Here is a 16,657-nt window from a genome sequence, read left to right on the forward strand (position 1 = left end):
ATTAATAAATTCTTCCCACTACATTTCAATTCAAAGAGTTGCCTGTTTAAGATAATTATTTAGTTTATTTAAGATTGTGTGTAAGGTTATTGTGCAATAAACATTCTGTTATAGGGATTCCCTTCCTCTAATTATTAGTGATCATAACCAAATTAAAATCTGATTTAGAGGTAAAATGATTCAGTTCTAATTAAGTATAGCTTGAGAGACATGCAGTATGTAGAATTATTTTATTAAATCTGATCTGAGCACATTTTCTTCACACTTATAGAGACCTACACACAATTTAAAAGCCAACAGGGAAGAAACAACACATTTCTACATAAGAAAACAAAATATAGGTGCTCAGAGAATTGGATTTGTTCAATGATTGTTTCCAGTAGTATAAATAGTTACTTTGTATTTTGAATCAAACTTCAGCAATCTTCAGTGGCCATCCTAAACAAGGTTTCATTTGTTAGTGTTCTGAAGAAAAGAAGCTTTTCTCTAACAGCAGTCAGGGGCCATTAAAACAACTCCCCTATCTCTCTCACTCACACACACACAAACACACACACACACACACACACACACACACACACACACACACACACACACACACACACACACACACACACACTCACACACACTTCGTTTCACAAATGTACCCAGCTGGTTACATCCTAATCCAGAGACGTAAATCCATTTAATCCCCTTGACAAAGTGATCCCAGTGCTATTGTGCTGGTAACACTACACCAAAATGCACTCAACTCTCTATCTATCAGACGATCTGCATCTCTGATGGTCTTGTTGATCATGCACATGGTGTTTAGCTCATGGAAAGTAATTACATTTTTATTCTAGTTGATGCCAAACTGAATGAAACATCTGGTGTGCGACAGCAAAATAAATAAATTGAAGGATGGTAAATTCATCTATAAATCAATTTTCTTTTCTATTTGACTCCTGCAGACATGATTGTGACAGCTCAACACAACCTTGACACTCTGACTGTGAGCTCAAAACTGTGACAACTGATTAATGCCAAAGTGACAGTCCGTAGAAATCCAAAGTTACTAGCAGCACTGAATCCTCTAGTATACAATGCGCTGGTTACCATCAGCCAGCTCAACAAACTGCCACCATGTCTGTCCTGCAGTCTGAATGCAGTTGGCTAAAGAGACATGGCAAGAGCAGGGGGGGGGGGGATTCTATAAAGTAACATGTGTCACATTCACTACAGTTTTTCTTTGCAACATTCACTACACATAACATCCAGCAAGAGTTATTATTTATTTTTCTCTGCCATTTGACAATTTTGGAACATCCTGTTTGCCTGAATCAACTTTTTGCCATGGACTCTTAATGTCATGAACATGCAGTGTTGGAAATATTTGTCTCTATAATGTTTTTGCCTTGTTTCCGCTGGTTCCACAGTAAAACTCAAAATTCAAGAAGTATTTATTTTAACATCATAACAAGCACTCCCTTGAAGGTAACACACTCACAATTAAATGGTTACTGCTGTTGAACTCTTATAATGATTTGTCTCTACTGAAAGGAAACTCGTTGTAGTTTACTATCAAAAGGTCAAAATCAATGTACATGATACTAAAATTAAAAGAGGCACAAATGTGGGGAAAATGTTGTTGGTTCTTGCTTATTTTCTAGCCTAGTTCTGTATACCCTCTTGTTAGAAAATGGAAGTGGTATCTGCAGTGATGTTGGGATCCTGAAATGGTTTTCAAAGATATGATGATAAAGCAAATTATGTATATTCTGTCAAGGTTAGGTAAGGACTCAACTGCTATTACTATGAATGTAAACATCCTTCCACCTGCTTATATTCAGGCTGCTGTTTGTCAACATGAACCACACCAGAGAAAAATCTGTTTACCGCTCCTCAGCCCCCATCCCCCACCCCCAAACACACACACAGACCTACATTATTTACTCAAAGACTGTGTGCAATCATATCCACCTTTCAATAATTGCTTTCAGTTAAAAAAATAAATATTTCTGCAGCCTGTTTTAAGCGGGCCTAATTGTGTCTGTAATGTAGCAGCTCTTAAACAAATGGCCCCATTCTCTCTTAGAAAGTTGTGTATTTAAAGAATGAAAATCTGAAAGTCAGACTTTACCTTAAAGTTTAAAAAAGAAGTTTGACACCAAAAACTTTGTGTTCATGTTTTATTTCGTAATGGACCATTTCATAACCCTATTCCATCGTCACTTAAATAAGGGCATGTTTTATAATATGGCAAATGTATTAAACGTGTAATTAAATGAAAATAAGTAATGTTAAATGATGTTCAATATTATGAATTATTAAGCAACTGATGCATCATAATGAATGCAGTTCTATTCGATCTTAAATTGCCTCAAACTGAAGCAGTTTATCATGCTAGCATTACTTGCAAAATGTAGGTCAGCTACAACTTCATTTCATTGTGGAAAAGCTGAAATTATCCTTTCAAAAAACTCTATGTGGATATTTGGACATCCCTTTAAAGGTGCTGCGGAGATATGTGTATGTCACTGCTTGAGAATTTTTAAGTGACACCATGCAATGTGATGTCAGTTAACTGCACACAGCATGTTTGCCAACTCGTCTGAAACATGGTGAATCCGAATGATAACTCACATTATCTAAGACTGTATTGACAGACAGCATTTCGACTGCAATCCTCCTCTGTATCCTATACCTCATCAGATACTGTAAAGACATGAGATTCTACAATTCCCATAATGCAACTCAATAGTGCTCTTAAATGATCAGCAGGGCTATACAATCTCAGTTAAATAAGAGCTCTTCCCCCTTTTTCTGCAGTGTTATTAATCAGGAGTACTAATGTCATCGCCATACAAGCAATCAGTTACAGTTTCTCTAGGAGGCCAAAGGAAGCCTGGCCTCCCCATAAAAATATAAAACATAATTTAAAAATACAAAAACTACATTTATGATTACCACAGTTGTGTGTTTTACTGATTTTGCCATTTCCCTTACCAAAACATTCCATTATCATTTTCTTCTTTAGCTTGTGGAGCAAAACAGCACTCCTCTGTCACTGCGTGCGTGGTGCATTCCTGTCTAGTGGTTAGTGAAATGCTACGGATGCTCAAAGGAGGCCAGCTTTTCCTGGCATCCCTAAGAGAAAAAGTAAACACTTTCAGCCAATCAGATTGAGGCCAGGTTTGACCGAGCTCGACATTGAATGGTCAATTCATCGTAAATAAAAAAAAACAGGGAGGCCAGGTTGAACCAAGCTTCTCATCAATCACATGCCTCAGACCAGATGCGTAACTATGGTAACTACACATATGCGGCGGTGCCAGCCCGGCGTCAGCTAACAGTAAATTGGCAAGATTGCACAATGTATGGCGATATTGAGTTTTTTTGTCAAAAATGACTTCACTGAACTTGCTTTTGAGCTACAACTGAAAATTAAACACAACGGTAGGCCTACACCGAAGGGGACTTACGTTATGACGCATTGCATTTCTGACTTTGTTTACATTCATTTTCCACCAAGAGCACTCAGCAACAAACTCAAATAAACAGAGAACCCTGTTATAAAACATTATCGTACAAGTGTAGGCTCTGTTGTAAAGGCTAACGGTGCTCGGTTAGCACAATGACAGCATGTTAGAAAGCACAGCTGAAACGATATGTCATAAACGGAGTAAAATAGTGTTAGCCATGATGCTAACGGCATTGATAACCAAACCACACGGTGCTACTATTACTACAACTAGTGTCACTACTTTTTTAGTGGTTTATAAGCAACCTGTTTCTTGCACGTCCCGTTAATAAGAATACAGATGTTAATATATGATGTCGATGCGGATTCTGACAGCTGGATTAGCATTAGCTGTCTACATGAAGCTCCCAGCTGAGGTCCTATAATGTTAACGTTAAGTCACGATGCAGGAAACAAGAACAAGCTAGTTAATGACAACAGAAGCATTTTGACTTGGTGGATGTAAATTTTAAATTCATGTTAAAACAGTACTACTAACGTTACTCAATCTTTCTACCGTAAAGTTAACTCCGTGCCCTAAGATATGACAATGCCTTGTGTTGACTTCTGGTGCTGGTGCATAAAAATGACAAATAAAAGAATCTTGAATCTTGTGTTACTCACTCCGTGACTGACGTGACAAAAGCATTTAGTTTTTACATGCGTGTAGGATGAGAAGGGTGAGATTTGCAAACGCTGGCCAACACATTTATAAAAAATACACATTTGAATAGTAATTTTAGCATTTAATCAATTGTTATGTGATACTCTTCGAATTACATTCGACTTCCGGAATTCGTTTCAACAGTCATTATGTAACCATAAGGCAATATGCCCATACCAAGCTCACTGGCTTCCTCAGTAAAATTTGCCACGCACCGCCACTGCAAGTAATAACAAAGATGAACAGAAGGCACTGAATCCATTGCCAGCCCATTAGACAGTTGTGAATTTGAAAAATAGTAGCAGGAAGGCCGCTCTAAAATCCCTTGTCGCAGAAGCGCGAGTTAAGGGAAAATGTAAAAGCGTTGCAGCAAAGGTCAGAGCTACTAGAGGATCGATGTGTTGTTAAATTAGAAATTTGACCAAATCAAGAGTAATGAGTGTAAGTGAGGGCTCATTTCTTAGTACCACAGCCTGAACCTAATGCATCTATCTTACAGAAGACTGTTAGTGGCATTACACAGCTAACCATATCCCTCATTAGCCTCCTCAAGCAACAGTAAGAGTGGAGAGAGAGAGAGAGGAAACGGCCAGAGTGACCAGCCACTCTGATTGAAATTGATAGCTCTCACAGCTGTGGCTATACTGCACAATTCCTACTGTCACCAGCTGAGTCGGTCAATGGTGCCAAATGCTTTCAGAACAATACACTCTTCATTTCACCTTTTTGTGAGGTCACCCCACGGACATTGGATTCTTCGAAATGGGACATTGTCCAGTAAGTTGGGTAGAGTTCCACATTTTAAGTAAGTTGGGTAGAGTTCCACATTTTAGCAGAATGACAACTAGTGTACAAATACTTTGTCATTTTACCACAATAAGTTAGTTTTTTTCTATTACAGTACTTTCTACTACCGTAGGAGTTTTTTCCTGAACACTGATTACAGACTTAATAAAGACATAGTTTGACTTTCTGTCGGAAAAATTAGATGAAGAGATAATACCACTCTCATGTCTGTCTATTAAAATATAAGCCTGCAGCCAACTGACAGTTAGCTGAGCTTAGCATAAACACTGTAAAAAAAAAGAAAGAAGGGGAAAACAGCCTGGCTCTGTCTGAAAGCTAACAAAATGTGCAAGTTATGCAGATTGTATTAGACAGAGCCAGGCTAGCAGTTTCACCGGTGTCTAGTGTTTATGCTAAGCTACGCTAACTGACTGCTGGCTGTAGCTTCATATTTAACACACAGATTTGAGATTGGTAATGATCTTCTAATCTCTAATCTCTCTGCCAGAAAGGGAAAAAAAGAGCATTTCCCAAAATGTCAAACCTCTGCCTAAAGGAAGCTCATCAATAAAACGGTGATAGAAATGTATGTTTAATCACATTTCTTTCAAATTGTCTTTCTTTATTCTTAAAATAGGATAATTGTGCACACAGACTTGAGAAAAAAATACATTTTTAAATGTTGCTAATTAAATATACTAAAACAGTGTTAGTGTTTGATTTAATTAGTATTATTGTGCAGATACTACATGGTTCATGGGACAGATGGTGTTGACAATGTAAGTCCAATCCAGATATTTCCAAAGAGACAGCCCAAGCAGAGAGGATTGAGGGAGCAGATGTGCTGAAGACCTTGCCATTCTTTTACATCTTGTGGGTTGGAATCATCCAGCAGGATAATCAGAGCAGCTTATACAGTATTTCTAATAACCTTAATCCCAGGATTGACAATATCTAGGATAGTGTTACAGATGTGGAGTAAAAATGTTTTGCGATGCAGTAGCTGTTAAACACTTGAGTATTAGGCCTGGCAGGGGAACTAAGATGTCTACTAAGAATCAATGGAAAGTTTTTTAATATAGAGCATTTGTAACATATTGTAATAGAAATCACAGCCTTGTGTTGAAGCAGTGTGTGCCATGTTGTTCACCAAGCACCTTTTCTAGCTAAATATGCTCAGCAGTTGCTTAAGGAAACTAGCTGTGGCTCTCACTGTTGACGTGTGACAAATCCCTATCTGAAGAGCGGCTCTTCAGCTAAAATTAAGAGAAGTATTTATAAAGCACACTGAACATTACATAAAGCTAGCTCTAAGTACTGTGAAAAGTAAGCTACATCCATTTCCATTATAAATGATTAAAGGGACACAATTGTAAGACAAAGAGATGAAACAAGGTGTTGAAAATGCAACTAATGCTTTCTGAATCTGATCAATGAATTAAGTGTATATATATATATATATATATATATATATATATATATATATATATATATATATATATATATATATACACAATCACACATACTGCATATTTTGCAAGAGGGAGCACTTACTACTAGAAAATCCCTAAATATGACACATAACCTACACTACACTATAGTCAAGTCAGGTTTATTTATGCTGTTAGTCACAAAGGGCTTCAAAGTCACATAAAATGTTCCTGAAAAGTGATTTGTCTTTGCTCTATCATTATCACAACAGCTTTCAAATTATGGCAGTGCGCTTTAGACTTGTTTTTAGTATTTCAGGCGACTCTCATGAAGAATGACAGCAGCATCAAAGGCAACTTACGTTCAAAGTGAAAATATCATCTACAGCATGGAATTTAAAAAGGCATTTTTTTGCCTCTATGTAGCTTTTATTCTGTATCTGTGTAGAGGAGATCAAGCTGTTCAGATTGCATAGAAAACATCCAGCAGTTATACAAAGTGAAATAATTTCCCGCACAAAACACAAGTATGAATAAGGACGTCATGTATGATAAACAAACAAAGAAGAAAAATGTCTTTAAAGCCACAATTCTCATTCTCACTCATTCATCATTCTCACAAGTCATGCATACATGACATCACTACGTGGCAGTGGTTAAGAGATAACAGGATTCAATCAAGGAATTATGCATATTACAATATACTCTAAACTCCATATGCCAGCTAACATGCTTCAATAGGAAATGCACTGTATAACCCAGTTTAATACGAGCGTGTGTGAGTGTGGCATGGATATTTGGATGTGTTTATTTGTGCTGTGGGACGAATCCCGTTAAAGGAGGAGTTTGGTGTCAAAGAATTTCACAAACACCCTTTGACAGTCGGGAGCAGTTGTATTTAAACAAGACAAAAATCCTCTGGAAAAATCCCTCTAATCTTTTTATCCCAATATCTGTATTTGGACTCAGAGACAGCAGTATACTATTAATCTGCTTTTGTCTGAGTGAAGCTGCAGAATGCTTCTAGACAGAATGACACTTCCAAAGATATAGTGAGGCCACATGGTTTTTGCTACATACAATGACAGACATGCCTGAAAGGGAGAGCTCATTTGCATTTATGTTCAGTGTGTCTTAAAGCAGTTTAATTCATATATGTGAACATTATGAAAGCTACTGGATACTTAAAACCCAGTTGGTCAACAAATGCATATGTCATTCACATGGAGCCATCCATATACCTCCACATCCACCCTTTTGACAAACACAAGCTACTTATCAAATTCACTAAATATACTATTACTGTTTCCATACGTACATTGCCTTGACCCATCCACCTTGGCCACCCAATATAACCCAGCCCACGTCTCCACTCTATTGTTTCCTCCAGTGTGTTAGGTTGAATTGTCCTCAGGGATACAACTTGGCACACAATGTCCAGACCAGTACCAACTTGAGGCATGCAGTCAGAGCATCGACTAACAGAAATTTAACTTTGAATTGATATGCATCTTCATTCAGAAACAAATACACAGTGTGCTAAACAGTCCTGCAATAATCAGGATTGCCAAATTATTGACTAGAGAAAAATATCTTCTCTTTCATAATGTTTAACAACAGAAGGCTATCTGTCTTTCAGTTTCACTGTAGCCAAAGCTGCAAAAAGACAAAATTATGACCCACATCTGCAGTTCCCCTTCAGTCCTGAAAGGCCTTTCAGCATCTATCAGCTCATTGTAGGGCTGTCAACAAATATTCTAAATTTGAATATATATTCAAATTGTAATAAAAAACAAGACATTCAAATATGAAAATGAATAGTTGATTTTGAAGAAAAAAACACAACACTAGAGTGTCTGTCTGCCTAGCGCATTCCAGTGTGGGCTGCTGCTCGCTAAACGCTAATTTCCCTGTCTGTGTAACGTCTGATTGAGCCCAGCCAGTCGTCCAGAGAATTCACAGCGAGCGAGTGGCCATGTTCAGTTTCTATCATGCGGCTGGAACCGCCGGAAGTAAACAAACAACGAGGGAGAGGAAGAAGACGCCGCGAAGACGCCAACTCAAATGACTAACTGGAGAGAAGGTAAGATTCGGGAACTTCTATCAGTAAGGGCCGACGCTGAAATCGTCGGACAAATTCGAGGAACGGCAAGAGACCCGTTTGTTTATGACCAAATTACAAGCATGCACTGCACACTCTGGAGAGAGAGAGAGAGAGAGAGAGAGAGAGAGAGAGAGAGAGAGAGAGAGAGAGGGGTACGGTGTTTAAATTAAGTTTTAGGTTAGATAAAACACTATTTTTACTGGTTTATTTTGTAATGTGTAGGAATGTAGATCTTTTAAAATATATGCTTATGTTGAAATAAATATACCTATATAAGTAGTTCTGTCTCCCGCTGTATTAGTTTACCCTCCTATGGACATAATGCGTAAAAATAGATATTCAAATATATTAAAACCTATGTGTTTTAGAAGGAATCTACTATTTTGGTTCACTGTAACTACTCTCATCAACATCATTTCCAGATCCTGCAGTCAACTGTTTTCATCTAAACAACTCTAAACACAATACCATAGCTAGTGAACATTGTCGATTTAGCTGCTAAATAGACTAGGAGACTAGGAGTTGGTGGAGACCAAGACAGAGCTAAAGGAGAATAAAATAAATATTTGACTGATGTTAATCAGATGCATGACTCCAAATGAATGGTAATGTTGTTGTAACTATTTGCTAAGAAGTTTGCAAACAAGTTCACCATATCAACTTCTGAACATGCTAAATTTGGAACTTGTAACAAAAAAGAGCTTTGGTTTAATTTAGCTATACCTAAACTACTCGCCTGCAAAAGCATGTCTTGTATTGACCAGACACTGGTCCAGCAAGTATTCTAAAGGGGTACTATCTAACTTCTGAAAATGTAGGCTGTATGGCTTCTGTGAAAAAATACCAAGTGGTGTTATGGCAGGTGGGAAGTCATCAACATCACCTCTAATGTAATCAATGGGTTGCCAAATTTATCAAGTTTTAAATTCTTCTGGCAGTACATTTTACTAGGCTATCCTATTGCCACTGATAATAAATCCATTTGTGACAGACAGACCCAGTTAAGGAACCAGTGTCATGAACATAAACCTGACCAATGACATACAAAAAACAAAAACAATTGCATGTTGTTACATTGTATTAATTGATTATACATGTTAAAGTAAAACCCTGTAACTAAAAAAAAATTTACTTTCCAGATAAGCATAGAGAGCTCAATAACCTTGACATGTTTTCAGTAGCTCTATACACATTTGGGACACTGTAAGATCAGGTTTAAACTATTCAGGAAATGTTCCTTTATTTGTACATCAACCTGAAATCAAAAAAAAAATAATAATCAAAAATCAAATTTGCTGTGTAAAAACATCCATAAATACCAAGGCATGCTCACAAACCTATTGATTGTGAACCTATGTGAACATGTTGTCTCCTGCATATGTTGCACTACTTTCCTTCCTTAATATTGCAGTAAGGCACACATCTGTTGTGATGTTGTTGTGTTTATTGACTAAAATAGTACACATAACCAAGGAGGCTGATGATTAAAATGGTAAAATAGCTGTGACAAAATTGTACTTACTGTAGGCTAAAGTCATTTTTTGTACCCTGTCATCATGCATTAGCAGCTTAACTCATATGACTGTCAGTCCTACAATGAGTGGTGTTAGTTTTAGGGACTTCCTAGAAGCTATGCTCTCAGCTAAAATTATAAAATGAAAGTGCAATGTTATCACTGCAATCACAGGTACTTACTGTATCAAGTCAATGTATGTTATACTTTGAATTACATAATGCAAAAAATAACAAATAAAAAATTTCTGCACAGTCTTAGTTTAGATCTGCCCTACATTTTTACCTGGACTGATTCATGTTTAGCTAATGTACAATGAAATAAACCATTTCATTTTATCAAGATAAAATATGTGCTTTGCAATGCATCTATGTTATTTATCTAATGAAAAAAGGAGGGCAGGTTCTGGGAACTTACTGGCCATAGTGCATTTAAATAATTGTTTTTACCGATCAAATGGATTTGTGTGTGTGTGTGTGTGTGTGTGTGTGTGTGTGTGTGTGTGTGTGTGTGTGTGTGTGTGTGAGTCAGGTCATGCAATGTGCAAGCTTGTGGTTGGACAGGGGAGACTTGACAGGTCTGGTGGCAAATCCTGCAATCCTTTCATCTAATCAAAGTAATACAACAGCTTTTAAATTATTTAATGGAAAGGTACACTTCAAACTGCAATGTACTTTAGAGGTGAATCAATGTATGGGCATTAGGTAAACTCATGAGGTGACATATCTGTTTTACTATGCCTCTACTTTTTGTACAGGTAAATTTGCTGGCAAATTTGGTAAATATGGATTGTGATTCTGACTGGGAAAAGACAATTTAGAACTAACGCTTTAATCACTATTTTAAATAATGGTCTAATAAAAAACATTTGCAGGAGTTGTTACTTGCTTCCCCTCTGCAGCTCAGGATGGGGAGAAAGCAAGCAGCAATACCACATTACCACATGAGGTGGAAAAGAAATCTCTACTTGCTAGAATACTGAATTAGTTGACAAAGGTACAAATGGTTGCATGCTTTCATCCCAAGTGACTTAAAGTACCATGATTTCTAACAATTTCAGCATGGATGGTTTTGGTGGCTATTAAATCTCTTCGTCTTACAATGTTAGTGCCATGCAGAAATAAGAGCTACCAGTCTTTCTTCTTTTATATGGTCTGGTGTCAAATGTAGTGACGCTAAAAAATATGGCTGGACAGAATCATAAAATGCAGTTGATGGGAAGAGTTCAGCATGAACTAACAGTTTAACAGTGGTTTAGCTCAAACAAAAGACGTATGTCAAGAAATCTCATTGTTAACTCAAAACAGTTCTTTTGTGCTGTTTAGACTCGGAAGGCAATGGAAACAGTTTTGGTGCTTTTTCTTTTTTTACAGGCACACAAGAAGAGGGATTTGATACACCAAGGCCAGACATCCCCATTTTTGCAATTGAATACATTTAGCTAGATTTAAAGCTGCGTTAATCAATATTTTTATATTACCAATGGATAAAATGACTATGTGTAATGTGAGAGAGATGCTGCTCTTACTGACAAACCCACAGAGAATAGCTCTATGGGGCTTTATAGCATCTTTGGGCTCATTGTTTTGATTTTACGACCTGCAGCTTTAATGTTTTAGATCAGTCTAAGCGCTTTTATCAGCACCTTTCCAATGGCAGGGGGCAGCTGTTCTCAGCACTGTGATGAACCCCTTGGACGATTCCCGCCCAGCATCAAACAGCAGACAACATAAGCGACTAGCTGGTTAACAGAGTGAAGCATTTAGCAGCTATTAAGCCAGATATTCCCTGAGGTGTTTGGTGGAGACCAAAACAGAGCTACGAAAAGAGTAAATATTGGAATTAAATGTTGTGTAATGTTGCTTTGTCTGCTGGATGTGTAATCAGGTAGCTGTTTTCTAATATGTTTGCTATAACAACTGAATATGATAAAGTATATACATAAAGTTGTCAATGTTGTGTTTATAGGTTGATATGCTGCACCAAAGTTTCCAATTTTCTTTTTTTATATTGCTATTACTGCTTTTAGTGTAGAAAATATCCACTATAACCAGCACCACTAGACATGTTAGACCCACCAGCTAACTATGAACAACGAACTTAGATAATGATGTCACACACTGCCTCTCAGGAAAAACCTTTTAAACTCATTGCTATATTCATCATAAGTTGACTGTGTGAGAGAACAATGCTGTTTGTATGTTTTGCGTAATTCCATCAAGCAGAGCAGGAGCATGATTGAGAGAGGGATTTCAAGTCCCACGCTGCGCTTTTTGGCTGTCTGGGATGACGGCAGCAGAGGTCTCTACTGACATATTGCCTCTTTGTCTTTGAGGCTTCTGTTTATGTAATCTTGTGGATCTAATAACTTCAGTTTAGTATCCTGTAGTTTTTTTTCCATGCTTTGACGTGGTTATTCAGGCAAGATACAGTATATACAGTATAATAAGCGAGCAGATGTATAACTATCAATACAGACATTCAGGATGAGTTTAAGATGCTGCTCTCTTTCTGAGTGTTTTTCTCACCCACCATTTTGGAACCTGCAAAATGAGTTCATTCAGGAGAACTAAATCTGGGAAAAGTGACTCCTTTGTCACTGTCACTGCAGCACCTAAAATTAGGATGAACAGTGTAATATTCAGGGTTTCAAATCAAAGTGTTTTGTCTCTTTGCAGTTGTTGTTTTTTAGATCAGCACACACTTACTTTATTCATGAATATATGCTTGTTTGAGATTCGTTTACTAGAACAGGTCCATGAGACAACCAACTCCCCTATATGTGTGCATATAGACACGTTACATGGAAAGTGACCATATCTTTAAGGATTGTTTCGGTTATCATATAGAAGCTTTCATCTTCATGAACTATAATGGATATGGTCCCTATTGCCATGATATATTCATTACATTACATTCATAAAGGATAGCTGCTCAGCCTTCATGCAGCACAAAGACGATATCTTTCACATCACTCATCTTAACACTGCAATAACATAACCAATTAGTTCTTTCATGGCCATAAAACTATTAACATCAGAAGCTACGTGGTGTAAAAATAATTATATTTTTATACAATTTCTTGACTAATGAGAAACACTCAAGAAATGGACCTGCGACAGCAAATACTAATTGATTTACACTAGTATTATTTAATTTAAAGCCAGTCAGGGTGCTATGATGCAGTATTGCAATACAGCCTGCTATTTCTCACTGATGTGCAGTGGTTTGAATAAACAAATACTTAATGCTGCCCAACACTGAAAGCCTGTTAGTGAACTACAGCAACAATCATTCATTGTGTCAGTGCATGAGGTTAGTAAAAGACCCTAAGCTCCCTCCCGTTGTATTAACACCATTAACAAAACATGACTACAGCAGAAAATAAAACAGGACATTCTAATGTCTAGTGGTATTTTATATTTGCCTCAATGACTAACGACTAAATCAGATGGGAATAGCTTATGCTGCAGTAGTAAATTATCCAATGCTGGCCTAATGGGCTTATTGTTAATGAAAGATGTATGTGCTTGAGTAACAATATATGAGCATATGAAATTAAATGTAAATTATGACCTTTATATATTGGCCTATATGTTATAATGAGTCCATCAGTGTTTTAATAAACTTGAGAAATAGATTTAAAAAAAGAAATCACACACAGTACACATCACACCCTTCCCCCATCACACTCGGTGTGACCAAAAAACCTGCTCCTCCCCACGACAGCAGTAAACTGCCAACCTGTGGGCAGCTCTGCACTCAATACCCTAAATGCTGATACACTAAGGATGAGAACTAACAGAGACCCTTATATTATGATCACAATATTTGGCCACAACAAGAGTGACACTATTCTCACTACCTCAAAGAAATCCATGTTCTCTTTGTGTGTTGATTAGCTGGGTCTTTTATTCTTCTGCATTACACTGCAGATTGTTTTATTGGTTAGACTTATTAAGCCATTTAGATCACCGTTTTGAGGGGAAGTCGTGGCTCAGTCATGCTTGGTTTGCTTTTGTTTAGAAAATGATATGATAACGATAGATTCTAATGTGATGAGCTTAAATTATCAATGTAATAATAACGACACTGTTAGCAACAAAAAACCTCTCCCAGTTATAATTTTGGTTCTCTTCTGTTGCAAATATCTGTTGGGCGCTTTTTATACTATGTGAAGTCAATGACATCATTCATGTTTACTCCATCTGACTCGTAGATTACTCCTGCTCCTGCATTTGAGGTAAGCCGTTGGATCTGATGTTTCATAGGTCAACCAATCCCCATGGACCTGTTTTATAAGAATGGAAGACACCTTTGGGGATGGAGAACACCTGCATGTTTTGCTAATGAGCCCTTGCAGGAGATTCGCTCTTTACAAACAACTGTATTGCAGATCGATGACACACATCGTAAGACTAAAACATACACATATGGATTTAGCCAAATAGAGGAGGGAAATGCATTACTGTATGACTGATGGTAATTACAATAGGGTACTTGAATTTGTTTAAATCAGTCCATCTTGCGGCTGACTGGAAAGGTTACAAAGGACATGTTGTACCGACTGAATGTCTGAACTGAATCCAGATGTCTTACCTTCACTGCAGTCCTTTCCTTGGAACCCCGTCCGAGTGCAGTCACATGTTGGTTCGTTGTTAATTAAACTGCAGACTCCTCCATTTAAGCACATGTTGGTTGAACCGCAGAGGCCTTTCAAGACCCCGTCACTGTTGATCATGACAGACTCCGTGTTGTTGACCTTTATGTCTGTTATCCATCCAGTGAAAGGTAGCTGATCCTTTACTGCAGCTGATGTGAGTCGCAACGCCACAGATCGTAATTCTGGTGGTATTCCACCAACAAACAAATGGCTGAAAACAGTCATATCCCGTCTTTTTGACTTCACCTCGACCCATTTTGTCTCATTGTCCACCTTTAGGGTTGTGTTCTTAAAGTTTCTCCTTATCGTGACCGTGTGCCATTGGCTGTCGTTGACCGCCATGTCAGAAACGACGGTTGCAGGCTCAGCACAGAAGATCGAGAAACGAAGGCTGAGTTTACCATTCAGTAAGAAAAGTTCTAGAAAGTCACAAAATCCCTCATCGTCGAAGTAAACTAGCAGCCCATGGGAACTCTTTGTTTTCATATTGAAGCTCATTTCGCTTTCACAACATGCATTCCACACTGGAAATCTAGCCCACTGGCCCTCAGCATCTGTAAATTCTAGACAAGTGCCTATTTCTACAAAGCAACAAATGAGCAGCCCAACCCATATGATATGGGCACCATGTGGCTTTTGTAAAACCATCGTGTTATCACAAAATCTGTGCAGGTGAACAGGGATTTATAGGGCTTAATTTATTTATAAGAACCTTTGCTTAAGCAAGAATTATATTGTGTTGACTGTGAGAGAGTAGACTGGCGTATAAGTGACTGTCTACATGGATAAACAAGTGTGAGCTGATGCATTGTAAGACAAGAGATTAAATGCTATAATATATTTGCATAGCAATAGGCTTGGCCAACACTTACTTCCTGGAGCAAATACCATTACCTCACACTGTCCAGGCCACTGGCCGAACCTCTCACTGTTTGCGCCAAAATCGTTTGAACTGTTTAAAGGTCCTCTCTGCCATGGCTATTTAGAGCAAAGTGACAGAAATTCAAATATCCATTGGGCACACTCGATCTAATTTATGTAATTATGGAACAGTCCCTTCTGGTGCCAGTTAGTGTGTGCACGGTTTCACTTGAGTTGAAATGGCAGCTTTAATCTTCATGTTCACGCCAACATTCGTTGGCATGTATCTGGAAGCCTTGCTCGGGGCATTTCACCCTGCATCCTCCGTAGCAATGAGAAAAAATGCCATATGGAGACACATTGGCTGATAAGCTCAGCAAAAGAAGCAGTCTGTCAAGGCTGTCCTCAGTCCCAAAACTATCTGCAAAAGAAAAGCAAATTTAATACAGTATCAGCGTTTTCACCATATCCATTTCCAAATCCACTTTGGCCAAAGCCTTAATCAAAAGTCAGAGTTAATACTATGATTAAGGCAGAAGCACAGCCAATCAAGCACATATCCAGAAAGGCCTTTGTTGCAACGAACATGAACATGAGCCATAGGCCTATCAATAGATGATTACCAGGGCTTTCCAGGAAGCATACAGCATTGGACAGTGGTCAGTCAGTGTCCACCTCGTGTGCCTTTTAACATGCAGTGCTTAAAAGATTTTTTTTTTTTTTTTTAAATAAATAAAATAAAACATGCACATTTCCATGGAATATAAAAAAGTAACTGACGATACAGCCTCAGCATCATTAATCGCAGATGTTCGCACGTCTAAAAACAATTCCTGCAGACAATCTCAGTCACACCAAAGTGAAAAAAAGGAAACCTTTTTGCTTGCACTCGTTACAACTTCTGCAACCACGAATGACAATTAGGCTATATCAGCAGCATTCCCATGTACAGTAGGCTATTCACTGGCCTGCCCTCTCTTGAAGACCTAACATGAGAAAAAGTGCGTCATTTGATTCACAATGGTTGGTTTGTGTAAGACGAATCAGCCGGGCTGCCTCTGGGTCTCAGTCAGACCCCCAAAATGTGCTCTTCATAATAAATGCCTCGTCACTATTTTTCGGACTATGAGACGG

At 37.9% G+C, this 16,657-nt stretch overlaps 1 protein-coding gene across 3 annotated transcripts in view; it reads right to left on the reverse strand.

The window, feature by feature from the left end:
- LOC144532596 (neurexin-1a) overlaps positions 1–16,657 on the reverse strand; it is a 272,440-nt gene that overhangs the window by 255,192 nt on the left and 591 nt on the right. For all 3 annotated transcript variants that reach the window (XM_078273444.1, XM_078273443.1, XM_078273445.1), the window contains exon 2: positions 14,599–15,944. In XM_078273444.1, coding sequence (XP_078129570.1) covers positions 14,599–15,310 — 712 coding nt within the window. In that variant the 5' untranslated portion in view covers positions 15,311–15,944. The remainder of the gene's footprint in view (positions 1–14,598; positions 15,945–16,657) is intronic.

Source organism: Sander vitreus, chromosome 17 (genome assembly GCF_031162955.1).
Source record: "Sander vitreus isolate 19-12246 chromosome 17, sanVit1, whole genome shotgun sequence".
NCBI classification, from domain to species: Eukaryota; Metazoa; Chordata; class Actinopteri; order Perciformes; family Percidae; genus Sander; species Sander vitreus.